The 19,136-nt window shown below is 39.4% G+C and overlaps 1 protein-coding gene across 2 annotated transcripts; it reads left to right on the plus strand.

Moving 5' to 3' along the window:
* Positions 1–59: 59 nt before the first annotated feature.
* Positions 60–16,060, plus strand: akt2 (AKT serine/threonine kinase 2). 2 transcript variants are annotated; one of them, XM_088346538.1, is made up of 14 exons: positions 60–460; positions 3,914–4,060; positions 4,245–4,376; positions 4,469–4,580; positions 7,093–7,246; positions 7,382–7,516; positions 7,963–8,028; positions 8,111–8,179; positions 8,290–8,412; positions 8,938–9,066; positions 9,177–9,391; positions 12,368–12,455; positions 12,531–12,633; positions 13,417–16,060. In XM_088346538.1, the coding sequence occupies exons 2-14, from the start codon at positions 4,015–4,017 to the stop codon at positions 13,494–13,496; spliced, it is 1,452 nt and encodes a 483-aa protein (XP_088202664.1). In that variant the 5' UTR covers positions 60–460; positions 3,914–4,014; the 3' UTR covers positions 13,497–16,060. The 2 variants fall into 2 exon arrangements, with proteins under 2 accessions (XP_088202664.1, XP_088202665.1); XM_088346539.1 differs by having other exon boundaries at positions 61–460; positions 7,385–7,516.
* The last annotated feature ends 3,076 nt before the right edge of the window (positions 16,061–19,136 follow it).

The following is a 19,136-nucleotide window of genomic DNA, read 5'->3' on the forward strand; positions in this document are numbered from 1 at the left end:
ATGCTACGGTTAATCGGCTCAGGTGGGCGCTAGGCTCCTCCTACGTCACTTCCCGTTGGCGTGCCTGCGGGGCTCCTGAGCTGCCTGCCTGGTTGGAAGGGAGGGGACGGAGTCGCGAAACAGCGAGGAGGAGACACGCTTACCTCACTAAACCAACAGAGACGTGTTTTTAACATGTCTGCGAGTTGAACATTATTTATAGCCGACTTTAAACGCTCCGGAGTCCACAGAGTCGCGGGCCGGGGACCTTGTTCTCTTGCTCACTGGCTTGCTTCGGTGACAGACCGAGCACGCCGCCGTTTGCTGTTATTGTGGGAAGAAAAACAAGCTAATCGGCTAAGCGTGTGTGATCATTGACAGAGTTCAATACACACAGGCGAGTAGCGATAACCGGCGGAGGGAGTCTTGTGCAGATCTACTCGCAGAACTTTTCCAAAAGTGTGGACATTTTGCAGCAGAGGTAGGTAAAAATAAACGAGTGTGAGGAAAAACCCGGCGTGGTGCTGGTAGTAATAATAGAAATGCGTACGACTGAGGTGGCTAGCTTGCTTGCTAGCTAGCCGTTAGCTCAACGGGGGCGATTTTGGTTAGCTGATTTGTTTGTTCATAAATGTCACGCTCGTCGTCCCCTGGAGGTGCGTGGTGAACGCTCAGGCTTTTTTTGGTGGATACATTTGTTTAAGCGTGGGAAGCATTTCTTTCGCCCTTGCGGACCACGGGCGACACTGTTCGCTGACCCGTTGTAGCTTAGCTTGTAGCCCCCACGCTGAACGGATGAGGACGTGTTGAAGGGACTGTTATGTGTGTTTTCCAAGCTTATTACTGCTACTCAAAAGCACAAGCCGCATTTCTAAGTGGTTTTAGTGAGTCACGATCATTGTTTTTTCACGAGATCTTACTTTGCCACGACGACGGTAAAATATTTCGTTTTCTCCATATGTTTATAAGTGTAAAATCATTAACCATTTGCTTGTGTCAAAGTGGCTAAAATGACCTATTTTTGTTTAGACAAGAGTTTGTATGACATTTGATTCCAATCTGCAGGCGTTTTCTCCCCAGCAAATTCACGCTTGCATTTTAATTTAGTTCAATTTTTGAATAAATATGAGAAAAAATATCCATCCATTATCTGCACCGCTTATCCTCAGTGGGGTCGCTGGAGCCCATCCCAGCTATCTTCAGGCGGTGGGCCGGGGACACCTTGAACTGGTTGCCAGCCAGTTGCAGGGCACACAGGGACATACATTTCACTCTCTCATTCACACCTAAGGACAATTTGGACCGGCCAATTAACCTGACATGCATGTTTTTGGAATGTGGGAGGAAACCCACGCAAGCACGGGTAGAACATGCAAACTCCACACAGGAGGTTTGATCTCATGACCTAAGAACTGTGCCGCACACGCGCTAACCACTGCGCCGCCGTGCTGTCCTATGAGAAGAAATATATTACATATAATTTTCACATTTTGTGCGGGTGCATTGTTTTGAATTACAGTTTAACAGATCAAAGGCATCATTCTACCACTATCATTCTTTTTTGTCATCTAAATATGACACATTATTAATACACTTGTTGCATGAAATAATATATTTTTTTTAAAAATGTAAAATGTGAACATGGTAATCCAAATCAGCAAGACTTGCAAGATTTTTAACTTGTATGATATATTATTTTTGCAGTGCTATAAATTAGTTTCATCAAACCAAAATATATTTCCTGTACTATCTCATGAGCGAATAATCAATATCTAAAAAGAAATAAGATTCTGCCACCTACTGTTATTGATAAATGTTATTCTCCCATCACTGAAAGAAAGCTAATAGAATGAACAAAGGGTTTCTTTTTTGCCAAGGTAAAATCGGACAATTTTCCGCAGCACATTTGACAAGGTCTCCCGACACGCCAGTGTTCCTTGGCACACGAGTTAAAGCGCTTCTCTGGGTTGCAAGAGTAAAACAATCGCATCCTTTTATCTGAGCTCTTAAATTGTCAGAAAAAAACATCTCGGTTATTATGTTTTAATAACAAGTAACACAAACCGTAGCCTCCTAATTTTGTTCATCAAACAATGAAAAACATCTATTAATTAATCAAATTGTTGTTTTGTTGTTGTTTTAAAGAAAAAAAATGATTATTTTCTCTTAGAAGACAGTGGTTGACCTCAGACCAATGCAAAAGTAGATAAGAAAGGTGGAAAAGAGTGGCTCAGCCAATCCACTATCCCCTAAAGTTACGGAAAGGTAAGGGTGATTTAAAAGTAGGTCCTACTCTAGCAGATGGTTGGAATATGTTGTAATGCGCAGTCAATAATGGACACATTTAGTAAATTAAAAAAAACATGTGATTGCACATTACACATGTACTCATACATAAGTAACTAAAATGTTCTTTAAAAAGCAAATTAACTCGAGGGTTACAGCAAACTAGCACCTGGCCTTTATTTTCTGACATCTGTTGCTCACCAGGCTCCGTCTTCCAAAACCTAAAGTCATAGCATCTGTAATGGGAAGTGACAATGGTTGGACCAATTAAACAAAACTATCTTCAACTTACATTCCCAAAATTTTATGTGTTTGATTACTAGATAAATGAACGCTATCATTAGAAGAGTACTTCATTTTAAAAATATTTGACAGCTGCACACCCTAGTTATTCAGGTGAGCAAGGGCAGCCTCTTTGAAAATATTTGCGAGTTGGAAGCACATACCTTGGGTCAAAAGTTTGCAGTGCGTCAATAAATCAAGTAACAAAAATGAGCACCACGTCAGACAAGCTCCTTTCTAGTTGCACAGCAAAATATCTGAAAATGATTCGGCAGTGTATGTTTCTTAGAAAAGGGGAATTAAGTCAGTAGTCACTAATTTTGCGCATCTGATTGTGCTTTTTTTAATACAGTGGCTCCATTATATCTGCAGTCTTTTTGTTTGTGCAAGCTGAACTGTTGTTTTGATCTGCAAACAGACGCGAAAACGAATTTCTGTTAAGCAAAAAATAATAAACCTTTTTGAAACCATAAAAATCATTAGACTTTAGTAAAACCTGATTAGGCCAATAGATTACATTTTATTTAATTGATATGTACATTTAATGGTGGCCATGGGGGGTATTAATTGGAAGCTAGTGATATTATGTTTGAGCTCTTCCTAGCACTGCTTTAACAATATCAAGATGTAGTATTTACAATTTGACACTAAAGAGAAAAAGTGAAGGAGGTATCAGCATTTAGTAGTGAACATTTTTCCCATCATGTTGTCATATATGTCAGATTGTCAGATAGGAAGGAGGTGACGTTTGCATTTCAGCACTTTTCTGTGTTGTGGGATGGTGGTGAAATACAAGTTAAGGTAAGCACATAATTGCCGCACACTACTCATGGAGAACTGATTTTCAAATCACCAAAAGTGGCCTTTGTTCTAAGGAATCAGATTTGCTTTATGTGTTTACAGATGCCACCCCTGGCTAAACTATTTGACCCGTTTTAGCAAAGCCTACCCCATAGAATTAGCTGCTCGTGTTTATCGTGTAATAGTGTTATTTCTATTGTTGATTGCCGGTAGCTGATGGTATTGTTTTTTTTCACACTGACCACATGGCACAGTTGAAATCAAGATGCATCTATATGGGCATTCTCTTTTGAGACTTAAAATTATTTGAACTCCCAATATGTAACAGTGCGAGGTAGACGCTTTCCTACAGATTAAAATCAAATACGAAAGGGTTAAGACTTGAATTTAAAAAGTTGATTGTTTTTAACCATTGTGAATTTTTCGTATTCTGTACCATTACAATATAAGATGTGCCCCCTGTAAAGTACTGGTTTGTATGGGTATTATAAAATTCCATATCTAAACATTTAAATACTTAAAAATGTTTATTATCATTTGGTTATCATTTTCTCCCCCTTTCCAGGCTTTTTGGACAAGTCCCTGTCACTCTCGGTTAGACTCTCTACAGTTTACACCAGCTGGTCTGCCGCCCCCCTCTCTACCCAGACAGTCTATTGCCCCAGTATGAATGAAGTCAGCGTTGTGAGAGAAGGATGGCTCCACAAGAGAGGTACTGTTTCGCCAATGCGAGTACGCGTTTCTGAATCTTTGTGAATTTCTGCCAAGCTTGCTCAGAAATGTTGTAGACTTACTGGTGAGCAACACACAATCTTAGTCTTAGTGACCGATTTCAGTGTACTTCTGGGCCTATTGAATTTTTTGGACTAACCCATTCTCTACCTTTATGTCCCTAGGTGAGTATATTAAAACTTGGAGGCCTCGTTATTTCATCCTGAAGAGCGACGGCTCCTTTATTGGCTATAAAGAGAAGCCCGAAGTGTCCAGTGATCACAGTCTGCCACCTCTCAACAACTTCTCCGTTGCAGGTCAGCTGCTGTTGGTGTTGTCAAGCTTTGTTTTTTCCTTATTTTAGTAGACCCCCACTCTAATCTCCTAATCTGGCGACTCTGTTTTACAGAATGTCAGCTGATGAAGACAGAGCGGCCGAGGCCCAACACGTTTGTTATCCGTTGCCTCCAGTGGACCTCAGTCATTGAGCGAACCTTCCATGTAGACAGCAATGAAGAGAGGTACTTTATAAGATTCCCAGTGATTGTTATTAGAGGTAAGATCGGGCCAAAAAAAAGCACCCGAGCCCGACGCAGGCCCGAGGGGTATTAAACCCGACCCGGACCGAGCCCGACTAATTAACTGGATTTGCTGGCCCGGCCCGAGGGGAGCCCGAAATTACATATTTTATTTATAAGGAGGGGTGATTTATGATAACAAATTAAACTCTGCCTTTTGTTACAACATCTAGGCCTAAGTTAAATAAAACTATAAACATTTACATCTTTTATATTTCTGTGTCTGCACTGCAGATGTTACATTAAGCGACAATCTGTCATTGACGTTTTTTTTTTAGAGGCGGCGTAAACATTTAAGAGCGTCCGTCATTTTGACGACTTGATCATTGGGCCATAATCCACAGCAGCAGTACGTCCTTAAGATTCTAGCGTTGGCTTCGCTGAGTGTCAAATTGACACACAGCGAAGCCAACGCAAGTGTCTGTATCATTTTCGACGATCAATTTGAAAGTGCTCCACAGTTCACTCTTACCAGAGTGTGTTTTCCTTGTCAGTTCTCCTCTCTTTAGTTCATCTTTCACTTCTTGTTGGTCCGACTCCATATCGGGGATACCAGGCCAAAATCATGCGAATTTGCGGAGGGGAAGATTATTAAGAGGATGTAGCGAGCAGAGACGGGAGTCGTAGGCGGAGTGCCAAACAAAGGTGCCAACGGGAGCTGTTTTAATGACATGTAAACTTGCAATAACAAAACAAACACGGGAGTCGCTAGAACCGGCCGAATTAAGAGTCCCCCTAGGAACTCGCTAACTAAACAATGGTTCCGTGGGTGAATTATGTACAACCCACTACAAGGACAGCATTCACGTCACGTGCACAGAGCATGCTCTGGCTCCGTTAAATAGCAATTACAGCTCCTTCTCCGTTTTATCCAAATTATTTATTTTATAACAAGTATTCCTTGGTCTAGTATCCATACATAGTTTAAGTATATATTTTTAATGAACATATATTTATAATTATTAATTAATTAAAAAAAAAAAAAAAAAGCAGGACCGAACCCGACCCGACCGTATGACTGACATTTCAGGCCCGACCCGGCCCGAAATTGCCTCGGGTTCGGGCTTGGGCTCGGGCCATAAATCTTAGGTCTAATTGTTATGTATCTCTATGTAGTATGACATTTTTGCATGGCGGGTTCTGTGACGCATTTAAACCTGTTGGATTGTTTCAACAGAAGGGAAATGTCAAATATTGTTGCAGGTTTTGTCTCACATTTTAAATATTAACTATAAAAAGTATTAAATGAAACCGTCCACTAGTTTAATTTGGGTTGTATGGTTTTACCTTAAACCACAGTTTTTCTTCCCTCCCAACATTACACTGCTTTGTGCTTTTAATTCATTTATTTTCCCCAAGTAAATGATAAAAGCAAATTACATTATTCTAAAAAGACCATTTAAACAATAGATATTTTAAATAGTTTACTGCTGCCAGTTTTTGTATTAATCCACGATTGAGATCGGCTGATTAGCTGCACATGTTTTTATTTTTGAGCTGCTCCCTGGCTATTACTTGGAAAATTGATTATAGTGTCTGATGTTTTATTTTATTGGTGTGAGTTGAATCATATCAGGAAAAAAACATTATTTCCAATCATGTATCACTATATTATTAAAAGAACAGGACATTATTGACACGCCAGAAAATGCTAAAATGATTCAGTGATTCTTCACCCATAGTGTGCAGTGGAATGCAATGGACACACTGAATGTGACTGCGGCATTTAAGTCAACAGAAACAGTGCCTATGTGACTTACGGGTCAACATTTAGCTATTAGAGCTAAGATTTCACTAGTTCAAGTGAGGGTCCTATCATGCCAATGGGAACAAAAGCAGAAAGTATAAACCTACCTCAAAAGTTTGTGGTTAAAATCTCCTTCATGATTCTGTGTCTTTTGTGGTGTCCGGGCAGCTATTGGCATTTCTTTCTGTGCCCAATTTATTTATGTCGTAACCCTGTATTAATAGTGTGTTTTTTTGTGTGTGAAAACTTTAGTGTCATTCTATATCCTTTGAGCTATGAGACTTTTCCCCAAGAGTTAAAGGTCCACCATAATCAAATGGAAGTGTTTGTGTTCAAACCATGATCCTATCTTGATTTTGCCATTGGCGTTATCTTGAGCAAGTCTCAAGTTTCAACAGTTCTCAGCGCAACACAACATGTTAGAATGACTCATTGTTCTTTAAAGGCAGGGAAATCCATTTGAGATTGTGACAAATACGTTTGTGCCCAAAATAGCATTTGTGGCCAAATTAGACCTGATTACAACCGCCTGTACTTTCTATTTGTGTAACCTTTATTAATTCCTTAACAAACCAAGTTTGATTAATAGTTTTGGCAATTCAGGGCAAAATTCCCCCGAGATCAATTCCACTTCCTTTACCCAACTAATGTAAATTGATTATAGGGACAGATTTTATGTAAACAAGGAGACCTGTGCACTTGTTTCAGGGAAGAATGGATGCGATCGATCCAGGCTGTGGCAAACAGCTTGAAGAGTCAGCATCAGGACGAGGAGCCAATGGAGATCAAATTTGGCTCTCCCAGCGACAGCAGCGGTGCAGAGGAAATGGAGATCGCCATCTCCAAATCCCGATCAAAAGTGGTCAGCTCGTGTTTCATTGCACTCATGTTTTTTTTTCCCCCAATAGATTCTTGATACAAACCTTGAGATTATATTGGGCTTAAGGATGTGCTTTTATGTGTTTTGGTCATTGTGTCTTCTCTATCATCGCCTCAGCAGACCATGAGTGATTTCGACTACCTTAAGCTGCTGGGCAAAGGGACCTTCGGCAAAGTGATCCTGGTGAAGGAGAAGGCTACGGGAATGTACTACGCAATGAAAATCCTCCGCAAAGAAGTCATCATTGCAAAGGTTTTATGTTTTGGAATGTTATTTCATACAGTCATCACTTTGTTTCTCATGCTGGGTTTAGTCCAGACTGTTATTCCCAAATTGGCTAAAAACAGAGCACCATAGTGGTCAGTTGATGGCCCGTTGAGGAAGTAAATACTCAACTGGATTTTTTTTAGGATATGTTAGATTGTGGATACCACCAACAATACTTTATTCAAAACAGTAAAATTACGATTAAAACTAAAATTTGCCTACACAATTGCTTACATTTAAGTTAAATCAAAGTGTTGTGGGTGTTGCACAAAATATCTAGCTCTTCACTATAAATGTATTTTGACAAATCGTGTTGAACATGCTTATGACAATTTTAATTTAAAAGTTTTTTACCATGCAATAGTTTATTGATAGTGTAGATTTGTGTTGTCTTTGTTTTAAAACTTCGAAATATTTTGTTGTTGTTGTAGGATGAGGTAGCACACACAGTGACGGAAAGCAGGGTGCTTCAAAATACGCGGCATCCCTTTCTCACAGTAAGTGATGAAGACCACAGTTTTGGTCTCCAAACTAAAACTGTCATTAATTAACTCAAGTGTTTCCCTTTTTACCACACAGACACTAAAATATGCTTTTCAAACAAATGATCGTCTATGCTTTGTGATGGAATATGCAAATGGTGGAGAAGTAAGTTTATCTCTCTGTTTCTTACAGTTGTGGTAATGAAATATTTATCATTAATGTGCAAAAAGCTTTTCCACACAATTTTGAAAGTTTTGGTTTTGTTTCATTTCCAGCTTTTCTTTCACTTATCTCGGGACCGAGTGTTCACAGAAGACAGGGCCCGATTCTATGGTGCAGAAATAGTATCAGCACTGGAGTACCTACACTCATGCAACGTTGTTTACAGGGATTTAAAGGTAACCTTATATTCAAATAAGGGACATTTGTGTTTGCGACGATAAGAAAATAATGTGTTTGTACAAATGCGTTCAGTTTTTAATCTTTCAACTCCTCACAACTGATCATTACAAAATGATGAGAATTGTAAATGGGAGTATATCAGATAAAAAATTTTACCTAGTAAACTTGTTCAACCTATAAAGTGATCTTGCGTTACCCTTCAATTATAGTTGTTTAAAACTTAAACTTAAATTTTTTTAGCTATCTCATATCGGCTTACTGTATTTTTTATTGCTTTAATTACCTGATGGTGACTTCAGTGCAATGCTAAAAAGCTTCTATTCATAACCTGCTAAAATCTAAGCTTGCATGTCACAGAAATGTTAATTATTTATAAACTACGTATCTATCAAATGATGTGTAAAAATATTTGTTGCACTGAAGTGACTATTTTTTTCTCAATTTAAAACCCTTTTTTTGCTTTTCGCCTTTACACAGTACTGTAATGTATTTGTATAATTTTAACACTTTTCTTTGGTCAGCTGGAAAATCTCATGTTGGACAAGGATGGCCACATCAAGATAACAGACTTTGGCCTGTGCAAAGAGGGCATCACGGATGGCGCCACCATGAAAACGTTCTGTGGCACACCCGAGTACCTGGCACCTGAGGTAACAACTTGATGAGACAAAATCACTACAAATTAGCGTTTAAAATAAGGATAACGTACCAAAATAAGACATTGGAGCTGGACTTAAATGTCTTCCCGCTACACTGACAGGTACTAGAGGACAACGACTATGGTCGCGCTGTGGACTGGTGGGGCCTGGGTGTGGTCATGTATGAGATGATGTGTGGCCGCTTGCCCTTCTACAACCAAGACCACGAGCGACTCTTTGAACTCATCCTCTTGGAGGAGATCCGCTTCCCCAAAAACCTGGCTCCTGAAGCCAAGGCGCTGCTGGCCGGCCTGCTCAAAAAGGATCCCAAGCAGAGGTTTGTCCTAAACCTCGGCCTCCAATCGTATCTTCTTTGTTTGAACACTAGGGCTGCTACTAACGACTATTTTTGATAGTCGACTGGTCATTGACTATTGAAACGATAAGTTGAATAATTGGATAATTAAGATTTTTTTATTTTAATTAGCATTAAGTTGCTTTAATTGTGTGGCAACTGATAATAGACCCTTTGCACACACATGACCATCACCTTTTTACGAAAGTTCAGACACACACATATACACAACCTTCCCTTCATGATAGCTTTGGCAAAACAATGCACAATACGTTGATATCAATGACATTCAAGACCATTTTAATTCAAATTCTGCAAACCAGTGATACCCGAATCGTGAAGTAGCAATGGGTCTCTGTCCATTTTTTACTCAACATACTGCAGATTCATACAAAAATTAACTCAAAACACCCTACCTAAAACAAGTTAGTCACGGTGGTCGATAATTAGGGACATACATCCATAAATAAACCTGTCTGTTTTTAAGGGACAGGCCAACAACTAATAATTTCAAATCAATTAAACAAGCGTAACTTTATTTGTGGTGCACCTATTCAGAAACACATCGCAAAGTGTGATATTCATCTGTTGTCTCCCAAAGCCACAGAACACAATAGGTTTGAAGTGTGTTGTACTTTGCAAACAGTAGATAGGGGGTCAGATTTTAAATTCAATTCAAACATTTGTTAAAACTGGGGAATCCAATAAGACCAGCGTCTTATTCACAGTGGTGCTCTGGTTACAGCGATAAGTTAACAGCTATGTACAATAAACATGCATTACAATCAGGTTACTATAGTACACTATATAAAGCAAAGTACACTATATAAAGCCTACATGTGTACAACTAGTCGTGAATATTATAGCGTTTAGCTACATCGGGTCACCTCCGTTATCAATGATTTTCTTAATACACTCACTATATACTACAACGATCGCCTTTTTTAGTTTCAATTGTGCCAATCAATATTCCTAAATTAACACATTATACAGACTACGTTCCGACAACCGTTTTGTCAGAAGTGCAGCGCTGAGAAGCATTAGAAAATCACGTGAAGGGCAGTGATTCTGCAGCACAGTCAGACTTCGGCACAACACCTGTGTTGCCTGCCTCCGCGTGTGCATCATTGCATGTTGGCGACATTTCTTTGACATTTCAGTCGAGGGTGGTCACAAAAAGGGGGTCGAGACAAAAAAGACAGTAATGCCGAATGTAAAAATATTCACAAATGTGAATGATAAGTTAAAATGTGATATTGGTGACAGCCTTAACTCTTGCTCCAGTCTGCAGTGTGTGACTGCGGAGAGTCTGGAGTGGGCGCAGCTTCTTGCCGCTTTGGCTGCGCCCCCTGTATTTTCTCCATTCAGAAGGCTTGGGGTGGGAAGTGTCCCAGACAAAAAAAAGCAGAAGAAAAAAGCTCAGCTGTATAAATAATCGGCCTGTCGAGTAAGTAAAAATGTTGCTGCACTGGTATCTCTCAAATTCCCAAGCATGGGTGCCAAGAAGGGCTGCACGGCGGTGCAGTGGTTAGCGCGTGTGCAGGCACAGTTCTAAGGTCTTGGGAACCTCCTGTGTGGGTTCAAATCCAGCTACCAGACTTCCTGTGCGGAGTTTGTATGTTCTCCCCGTGCTTGCGTGGGTTTCCTTCCATTTCAGGTGGATTGGCCGGTCCAAATTGTCCCTAGGTGTGAAGGAGCGAGCGAGTTGTCTGTCCCTGTGTGCCCTACGATTGGCTGGCAACCGGTTCAGGGTGTCCCCTGCCCACTGCCCGATGATTGCTGGGATGGGCTCCAGCAACCCCGCGACCCTACTGGGGATAAGCGGTGCAGCTAATGAGATGAGATGGGTGCCAATAATCGGTTTGCCTGATAATTGGTCAACCTCTAGTTTTAACAACTGATGTTTGTTCTTCGGACTGCAAGCATTTAATTTCTGACAAAATGCTCAAAATCTTTTATAGCAAATTGTAGGCGTATAAAATGTACAAAGCATGTCATCAAAACTCTATTGGCTTTAATGCTACTTGAATCTTACCGAGGCGAGTTGCACCCCGAGCTCTTTAAACGTTCGCATGTCACCGATCTACCGCCATGATACCCAGGGTCTGCTTTGAAAAGTAGCCTTTGTTCTCTGTATCTGAGTTCAATTGTTCCCAAACTTTAGAGTTGTTTTTCAACCTAATGTTGAGGCCGTCATTTCTATGCGTTACCCTTCGAGACATTATTGCGCATGGGCAACTCTGGACAGAGATTATTTTCAAGTTTAGACTCCTCACTCTGTTGAAAAACAGTGTCTGTCGACTATTGAAAGACTTTAGTGAAAGTTCTAGTCGAGTGACTTGACAGACGCACTATTTATATTGCATGCTTGGTCTTAAAGACGAGGTCCCTGATTGGATGTTGTTTGTCTTCTAATCCTTTTATTGGCCCCAAAAATTCTGAAACGAAAAACACTGACACATATTGTAGTAATGATGATACCTCTTATTTTAAAGCTCCATTACATTCAATACTATACCAAAGGATAAATGTTGTTATACATTTCAAGCGTTATTTTACAGACATTAGACATACAGACACCGGATCAAGCTTGTGGTCCCATTTGCTGCAGTGCAGCTCTTCAACAGAACCTAATTTGTTTCATGGGGGCCGCTTTCTTGCCTTGAGCGTGAACGTACGTAGTAAACCACATTATTGAAGCTCTGTTCCTTGATTTGTTCTGTTAGAGGTTGCTGGCCATAAACAAGGACGTCAGTGATTGCTGTTTTGCTGGAGGTTCAGCGTTTTTAGCCGACTAAAATAGAAACAAGGTGCCTTCCTGCTGGGAAGGAAATCAAGAATGATTTTGCCTCAAATTGGCCATTATAAGGGAACATCACATTTAAGTGTTGTGTTTACACAAACTGAAAGATCATTAGGTGGCGGTAACGGTTGTTTTTGTGTACTTGCTGTTTCCAGGCTTGGAGGTGGACCTGAAGATGCCAAAGAAGTGATGACTCACAAGTTTTTCACCCCCATTAACTGGCAGGATGTCTTAGAGAAAAAGGTAATGCACATTTTGACGTTCTGACTTTAAAGCTCGTTCGATTGTCCGCTGTGCTTATCTTGTTTTTCCGCGCAGCTCGTCCCGCCTTTCAAACCCCAGGTCACCTCGGAGACTGACACGAGATACTTTGACGACGAGTTCACAGCACAAACCATCACTATAACTCCACCAGACAAGTGTAAGTACACTTGCCATGATAGTAACTGCACGTAATATAAAGTTATCTATCACGCTCGTTTTGCACAAATTCAGTGAATAGTAAGTATTTAGCCTGAGAAAGTACTAGATTTTTTGGCCAACGTATTTTCTTTGGTAAGTAATGAGTGTTCTGTTATAGCATGGTGCATATCCATTGATTGTTTGGACCCAACTCTTGATGATTAATTCTGAGTTTATAATAACGTAGCGAAAAAAATATCCAAATTTGTATTCATGTGATGTATAAAATGTTAGATATTTACAAAGTAGTGCTTGGAGAGTTGTCAGTGCATCAGAACAATAGTGCATTGATACAATAAAGCAATGCAACAATAGTGCAATGACATTTACCAGCAACAACATTCCAAAATAAGATAAATAAGATAGGATTATGTTTTCTTTACACAAGCAGGATATATAGTTTTTCACAATGGTCTGTTACAAACATTGATCACAAACAAACAAATTAAAACCTTAAGCTCAACTTCAAGATATTTGAGCTCTTTATTAACAAATCTTAAAATTAGAAAAAACAATAAGCCACACCCCAAGTGATCCCCCACGCGAACATTGGTACGCGTGGGGGCTTAGCAGCCCTATTAATAAATTCTGTCATCAAATTATTTAGTTGCACCTAGACTCATTTTACTAGTAAAATGCTAGTTGTTGTTAATCAGTATCTATCAATACACCATAAGTTGAGTGCTTTCTGAATTCTTCTAAATAATATTTGGGTCTCTTTCCTCCTTGTGTATGCTTCCAGATGACAGTTTAGACCCAGAGGACTCTGATCAGCGTACACACTTCCCTCAGTTCTCCTACTCTGCCAGCATACGGGAATAGATGCACAGACCTATGACCAAGCAGGCGGCAGGCAGGCTAACGCAACCCTAATCTCACGTTTGCACTTGCACTGCTGAGGACAAATCGAATGACACACACACAAAAATGGTCACACTTCATGCATTCATCCAGTATCCTCCACCACTCGGCCAACATCCATACAGACACGCACGCAAAAACCAGCAGAGAATCACGTACACAACAGACACGCAGGCTGTGAATCTGCACGTTTTGCAAGTGATGGACCTCATTGGGGTTTCACGTGGACAGACAGGCAGCTCAGTCTCTGCACATCCTCTCAGGGGGACTCGCGCTGCACTACACTGGGCACATTTTGAAAGCCGACCACGCCAGCAAGCACCAGCTCGTTACCAGCCGTAGACAAGACCGCGTCTTGCACAGACACCTTATTGATACCATTTTTAAGATTGGAAATGAGCAGAACGCAAGCGATATTGATGAATTTTAACATTGATTGTTGCGGTTTTGAAGAAAAAGCCATATTTCTGCTTTTTTAAATTTTATTTCAAACAAGTGCTCTTTCTGGAACTTGCTGTTACAAATCATTAGTGTGGGTGTGTTTGTGCGTGCGTGCGTAAAATTGGGTGCGGGGGTATCTGTTGAACGCACTGTGTCACGTCAGAATGAGTGTGTGTGACAACCTATGAACAATTTTGTTTTGCAACCATCCATTTTGTCTGTTCTCATGGATGCTGGAACGCGGGCAAGCAAGGACATTACAAAGTGATGTCCTTTTAAAGGGAACAATAACAAATGTGATATTTATGGAGAAAACAAATCTAGTGAGGGGCTAAATTGACTCTATAGCTTCACTTGCAGTGCTTTTTAAAATGTTTTGCTGTAAAAATATGGAGAGAAAAAAGAAAGGAAAGTAATGATGAAACACTCAAAGGGCCTGTGCATTTCTGGGTTATGGTATCATGGACTCAGGTTAAAGGAACATTGTGTGTTTTTTAGTACCTCCTAGGGGTTAAAAACTTTATTCATTTAAAAAGAACAACATTTATCATACAGTATAGACTTGCATCTATTTTGACCTAGTGGTGCACCTGAGTCGCCCGCAGACTGGTTCTAAATCTGGCTCACCGGTGATGGGTCAAAATGATTTTCTAGGAAATCTGGTTTCTAACAGGCATGTGAAATCATTGAAATGATCAGTGTTTTTGAAAACACCGTTTTAGTGCTTGGTTGCGCTTATTTTAACCCTAGTTCTTATAATTACAACCTGATAATAACGTAAGAATAATATTGTAACAACATACAAATGACATAGATTGCCATTTTAGAAATGCATTTCAAACTGTAAGCCCTTTGCGGTAATCAGTATCAAATAAGTACCTCTCAGGTTCAAAAAGGTTGGCGGCTCCTGACCTAGAGAGCGCTGACATGATTTTCCGCCAGCTTGCTGCTAAGTGTACACCAGAAGAGCCAAATTTCTTGTAAAATGCTGGGCAAAAGAAAAAGAAGTAAAACTGCATTTTGTTCACTTTGAGTCTCAGTAGTTTGTATTATCGTAATTTTTAGCACTCGTTTTCGGTTGCACTACACAATAAATCTAGTAGTCTAATAATACACACTGTCCCTTTAAAGGCCCCTTTGTGTTTTAAGAAACAACTCGACCTCAGCCATTCACCTCCATCAATCAGTCCAGTCATCTCCACTGCCAGGCATCATTCACTAGCCACACATCTTCTCATAATTTCAGTGAAACTTTTCATTTTACATGTCTTAAAACAAGCCCATTGAATAATTTTATATTTAAGATCAGAATTTGTGTTTTTATAACATGTGGCCTAAAGTACAGAAAAACAAACACAACAATTGACTTATGTTTTAACACTTCAAATGATTCCACGCTGAATGTCGGCGTGTGTTTTCTGGGAGATTGTGTCTCCCGAGCTCTTCACTATGCCGCCGCCCGGGGGGTGCAGGGTCAAAATGCAACGCGAGCTGCTCGAGCAACTTTCCCTTAATTGGCGTATTGGTTAATGACCTATTTTTTTAAGCGTATTTTTCTCCACCTGTCTTTATTTGTGTACACAGCATCGGCATGGAAGGGTAATTCTTGGTCTTGAGAGCCGTAACAGGCAAGACGCTGCGTGTGTGAAAGTCTGAAATCTGACAGGGTTGTGTTTTTTTTCCCCTCATATTTAAATGAATTCAACCAGACCTTGCTTCAGACAAAATCCTGGTTTGCTGTGTAAAAGGTAAATGCAGATAAACGCCGGGTGTTCTGTAAGGGCTCTAAAGCAGGATCTCTTTGGGAGAGTGTTTGTTCGGCTGGTGTAAAACTTAGTCAAATTAAGTTCTGACAGATTTTTCTTTTTGACGAAATTGTGCTCATATTTTATTCTCTGTGGAAAACATGCTGGCTAAAATCTGAGCTTTTCTAAAGCAAAATCAACTTTTTTTTTCTTCTTTTTGTCACTCTTTGTGTTACGTTTTCCTGTTTCTTTTTGTCCATATATTTCTAAAGAAAAATTGGAAAATGACATGTTAGGCGTGCATTGTATAAAATATATATTAAAACCTTTTTAAAACTGTTTTCTTTTTTACATTTTCATTCAATGGGTTTTAGGCTGGTGGCTCTGAAGTTATTTTCAACCAGTGTGCCAGGGCACACTAGTGTGCTGTAAGACAGGCAGGAAAATGCCCGATTCTTTTTTTACCGAAAAGAGCATGCCATTGTTCAGTATTTTTGCTTTCTTCCAGTGATCAGCCGAGTAATTGACATTCATCCATATCAGTAGGTGGCAGTTGATTGCCATTTTTTTAACTAAAGTAATCCGCTTTTTAAGCAGTGAAGATGAATGTTATGCATAGATATGCATGATGAAACGGTTTGGATATTGCACTGCAAAAAATACAACTTTAAATGACGCAAAATTCTTGCAGATATTTTTGCTGAATTTAATTATTTTTTTCATTTATCAAAAACAAAGTGGTCATTGTATGGTTTTACTTTTGTCATTGTTTTCTAGAAAAAACAATGGAGATGTAGTCAAACTAGGAAAAAAACAGGTTTTAAAAAAACAAAACATTAATTACCCAAATAATGTGCATTACGTCCCGAGCCACAATTACGACAAATGATCAAAGATATGTGAGACTGTCAATTTAGGCAACACGATAAATTAAGATTTAAAAAACACAGCAACCTTGAAATTGATTCTGGGAATTCATTTTCAAATATTTTTAACTGGTAAGGTGCTTCAATATTTTCCAATGGAAAAAGGTGCCTCTGCGGCAAAAAGGTTGGGAAACACTGCATTAAAGCTAAACCCCAAAAAATCCTTTTTCACATCCTCATGATCTTTTAATTTATTGTCATCCTTCCTGTGAGTGATAGTGTGGCTGAAATACTCAAGTGAAATTTGTGGGGTAGAAATTTTCTTTTTCTTTTTTTTATTCTACTGTGTGCCACCGGCGCATGAGGATGTTGATTTGAAGAACCTGCATATGCAGCCCCCTAGCATGTAGTTCTATTTACGAGCATACTGATTTTCCTCCTCAACAAGTTTGGCTTTTTTTCTTTTTTTTTTTTTAATACGTTTTCTCGGATCATCCACAAATACACAAAAAATTCTCACCATTGATGAGTTCTCTAACCCTGCTGTGATTAAATTGCTTTTAATATCTGCTTGACAACTGAAGCACCTCATAGCCTCCAGCGTTGTGACCTCCTTTAGAGTGGGGTCACAATGCGGACATTAAAACTACTGCACTGATGAACGCTGATGTGGATTTGCCTATGTTTGCTGCCACGTGCTAAAGAGAATGCTGTTAAGTTTATTTTTAATTGTTTTTTTGTTTTGTTTTTTCTTACTGTCAAGCCATACACTGACCCTTGCTGCTGACCACGCTTTAAAGCAATGAAAGCTTTTTGGCTTTACATGCAAGTGGACCTCTCCTGCAAGGCATAGGCTGGCACAACAAGTGCCTCCTCCTATTGTGTGTGAATCCATAAAAACACATTGATGGAGAGGTAGTGTGAGAGGTGTGCAGGTGTTGTCGGATTTGATTTGCAGCTTTACTTTGCTTCTCTGTATTTGAATGTGAACCATCAATCAGGAATGTCTCACCGGATACTGGTGTAACATTAGTCCCCCTATTTTCTTGGTTTGTGTTGGCTAATTATAATTAAGGCTCGGAGAGCTTATAAAAATGCCTAAAAAGCAATCTTTTTAAAGGCAAGAAACTGTTCGAATTGGACAGGACCAGCCCACCTTTTGCAAGACAATGTAATGAGGAAAACTGTCACAAGATAGTAGTTTCTAAAATTTGAAATGATGATGCACTGGTAAATATTTTGCTGAACTTTCCCGTGTGTTTAGATTTAAAAATTTCTGTACACTATTTAAATATACATCATCCATCCATCCTTGTGACATTAAAAAGCCATAGATTTTATCATGCACTCCATTTTACACGCAAAACACTTTCCATTTCCAGAATATTAAAACAAAACCTGTGCTTGTTGAAAACGAGGTGGCCAACTTACCAAAATGGAAATCCAATGTGATCTTCGGAGCGGTACATCCCTGCACAAAGACTTAGTCTTGTTTCAAAATACAGTGCCTGCTGTCTGAAATACCAGAATAAAGCCAAAAATCTTGGTGTTTAAATTTGGAAAAAGTATTAGAATTCTATTTTTAACCAGTTGCCGGTATCAAATAGATACATAATTTTAATATAGTCACAAAAATATACGAACCGCAAAGTCCTTCACTGTACGATGAGCTTTTAACATTTTACACAAGAACGTAATGTCGTCAGTTTGTTATTCAACTAAAATATGAAAGCCACAAGTGATGTAATGCGTATTGTACAATAAAATTGTGGGGGGGAAACGGGCCTACTTTAAATTTTGGAACCGAATCTAGCTAACTCGGCTAACTAAAATGGACTGACTCTTTCTGCTTCTAAATGGCTCTTCAGATTGATTTTATTGCTTTAATCCCTATAATAAAAAACTTTATGTAACATGTACAAAAATGAAAGAGTGATGCGGGATAAAGAAAAAAAAAATGAAGAAGTAAAAAGCTAAGACAAAAAGGGATAAGAGAAAAAGCAGGAGACAATAAGGAAAAAAAAAGCAAGAAAAAGAAGCAAAAGCCCAGAGGAATTAAAAGAAACAAGGAAGAGAGCTGTAAGTCTCTGTGTGCCCTGCGACTGGCTGTCAAGCAGTTCAGGGTGTCCTCTGCCCACTGCCCGAAGATGGCTGGGATGGGCTCCCGCACCCCTGTGGCCCTATTGAGGATAAGCAGTACTGATGATGGATGGATAGACAGATGCATGGAAGAAACAAATAGAAGAGAACAGATAGAACAAAAGAAGTAAAAACTCAAGGGAAAAAAGGAGGGGGGAAAAGGCAAACTGGATTTTATTTTAAAAAGGAAAAAGAAAAAAGCTGGGGAAAACAAGAAAAAAATCCAGAAAAAAAGAGAAAAGACGGTCCCTTTGGGGGGTCTGATTGGTCTCGTGTTGCATTCAAATTATTTCCGTGTTTATCAAGTCAATCTTGTGTGATGAATTACAGTTCTGCATTGAGAAACTGACGAAATAAACAAATGATACTTTAAAAAAAAAAAATGTCATGTCAATGTTGTTGTAAAAACA

This window comes from Urocampus carinirostris, chromosome 10 (assembly GCF_059441175.1).
Source record: "Urocampus carinirostris isolate Australia breed hairy pipefish chromosome 10, RoL_Ucar_1.0, whole genome shotgun sequence".
NCBI classification, from domain to species: Eukaryota; Metazoa; Chordata; class Actinopteri; order Syngnathiformes; family Syngnathidae; genus Urocampus; species Urocampus carinirostris.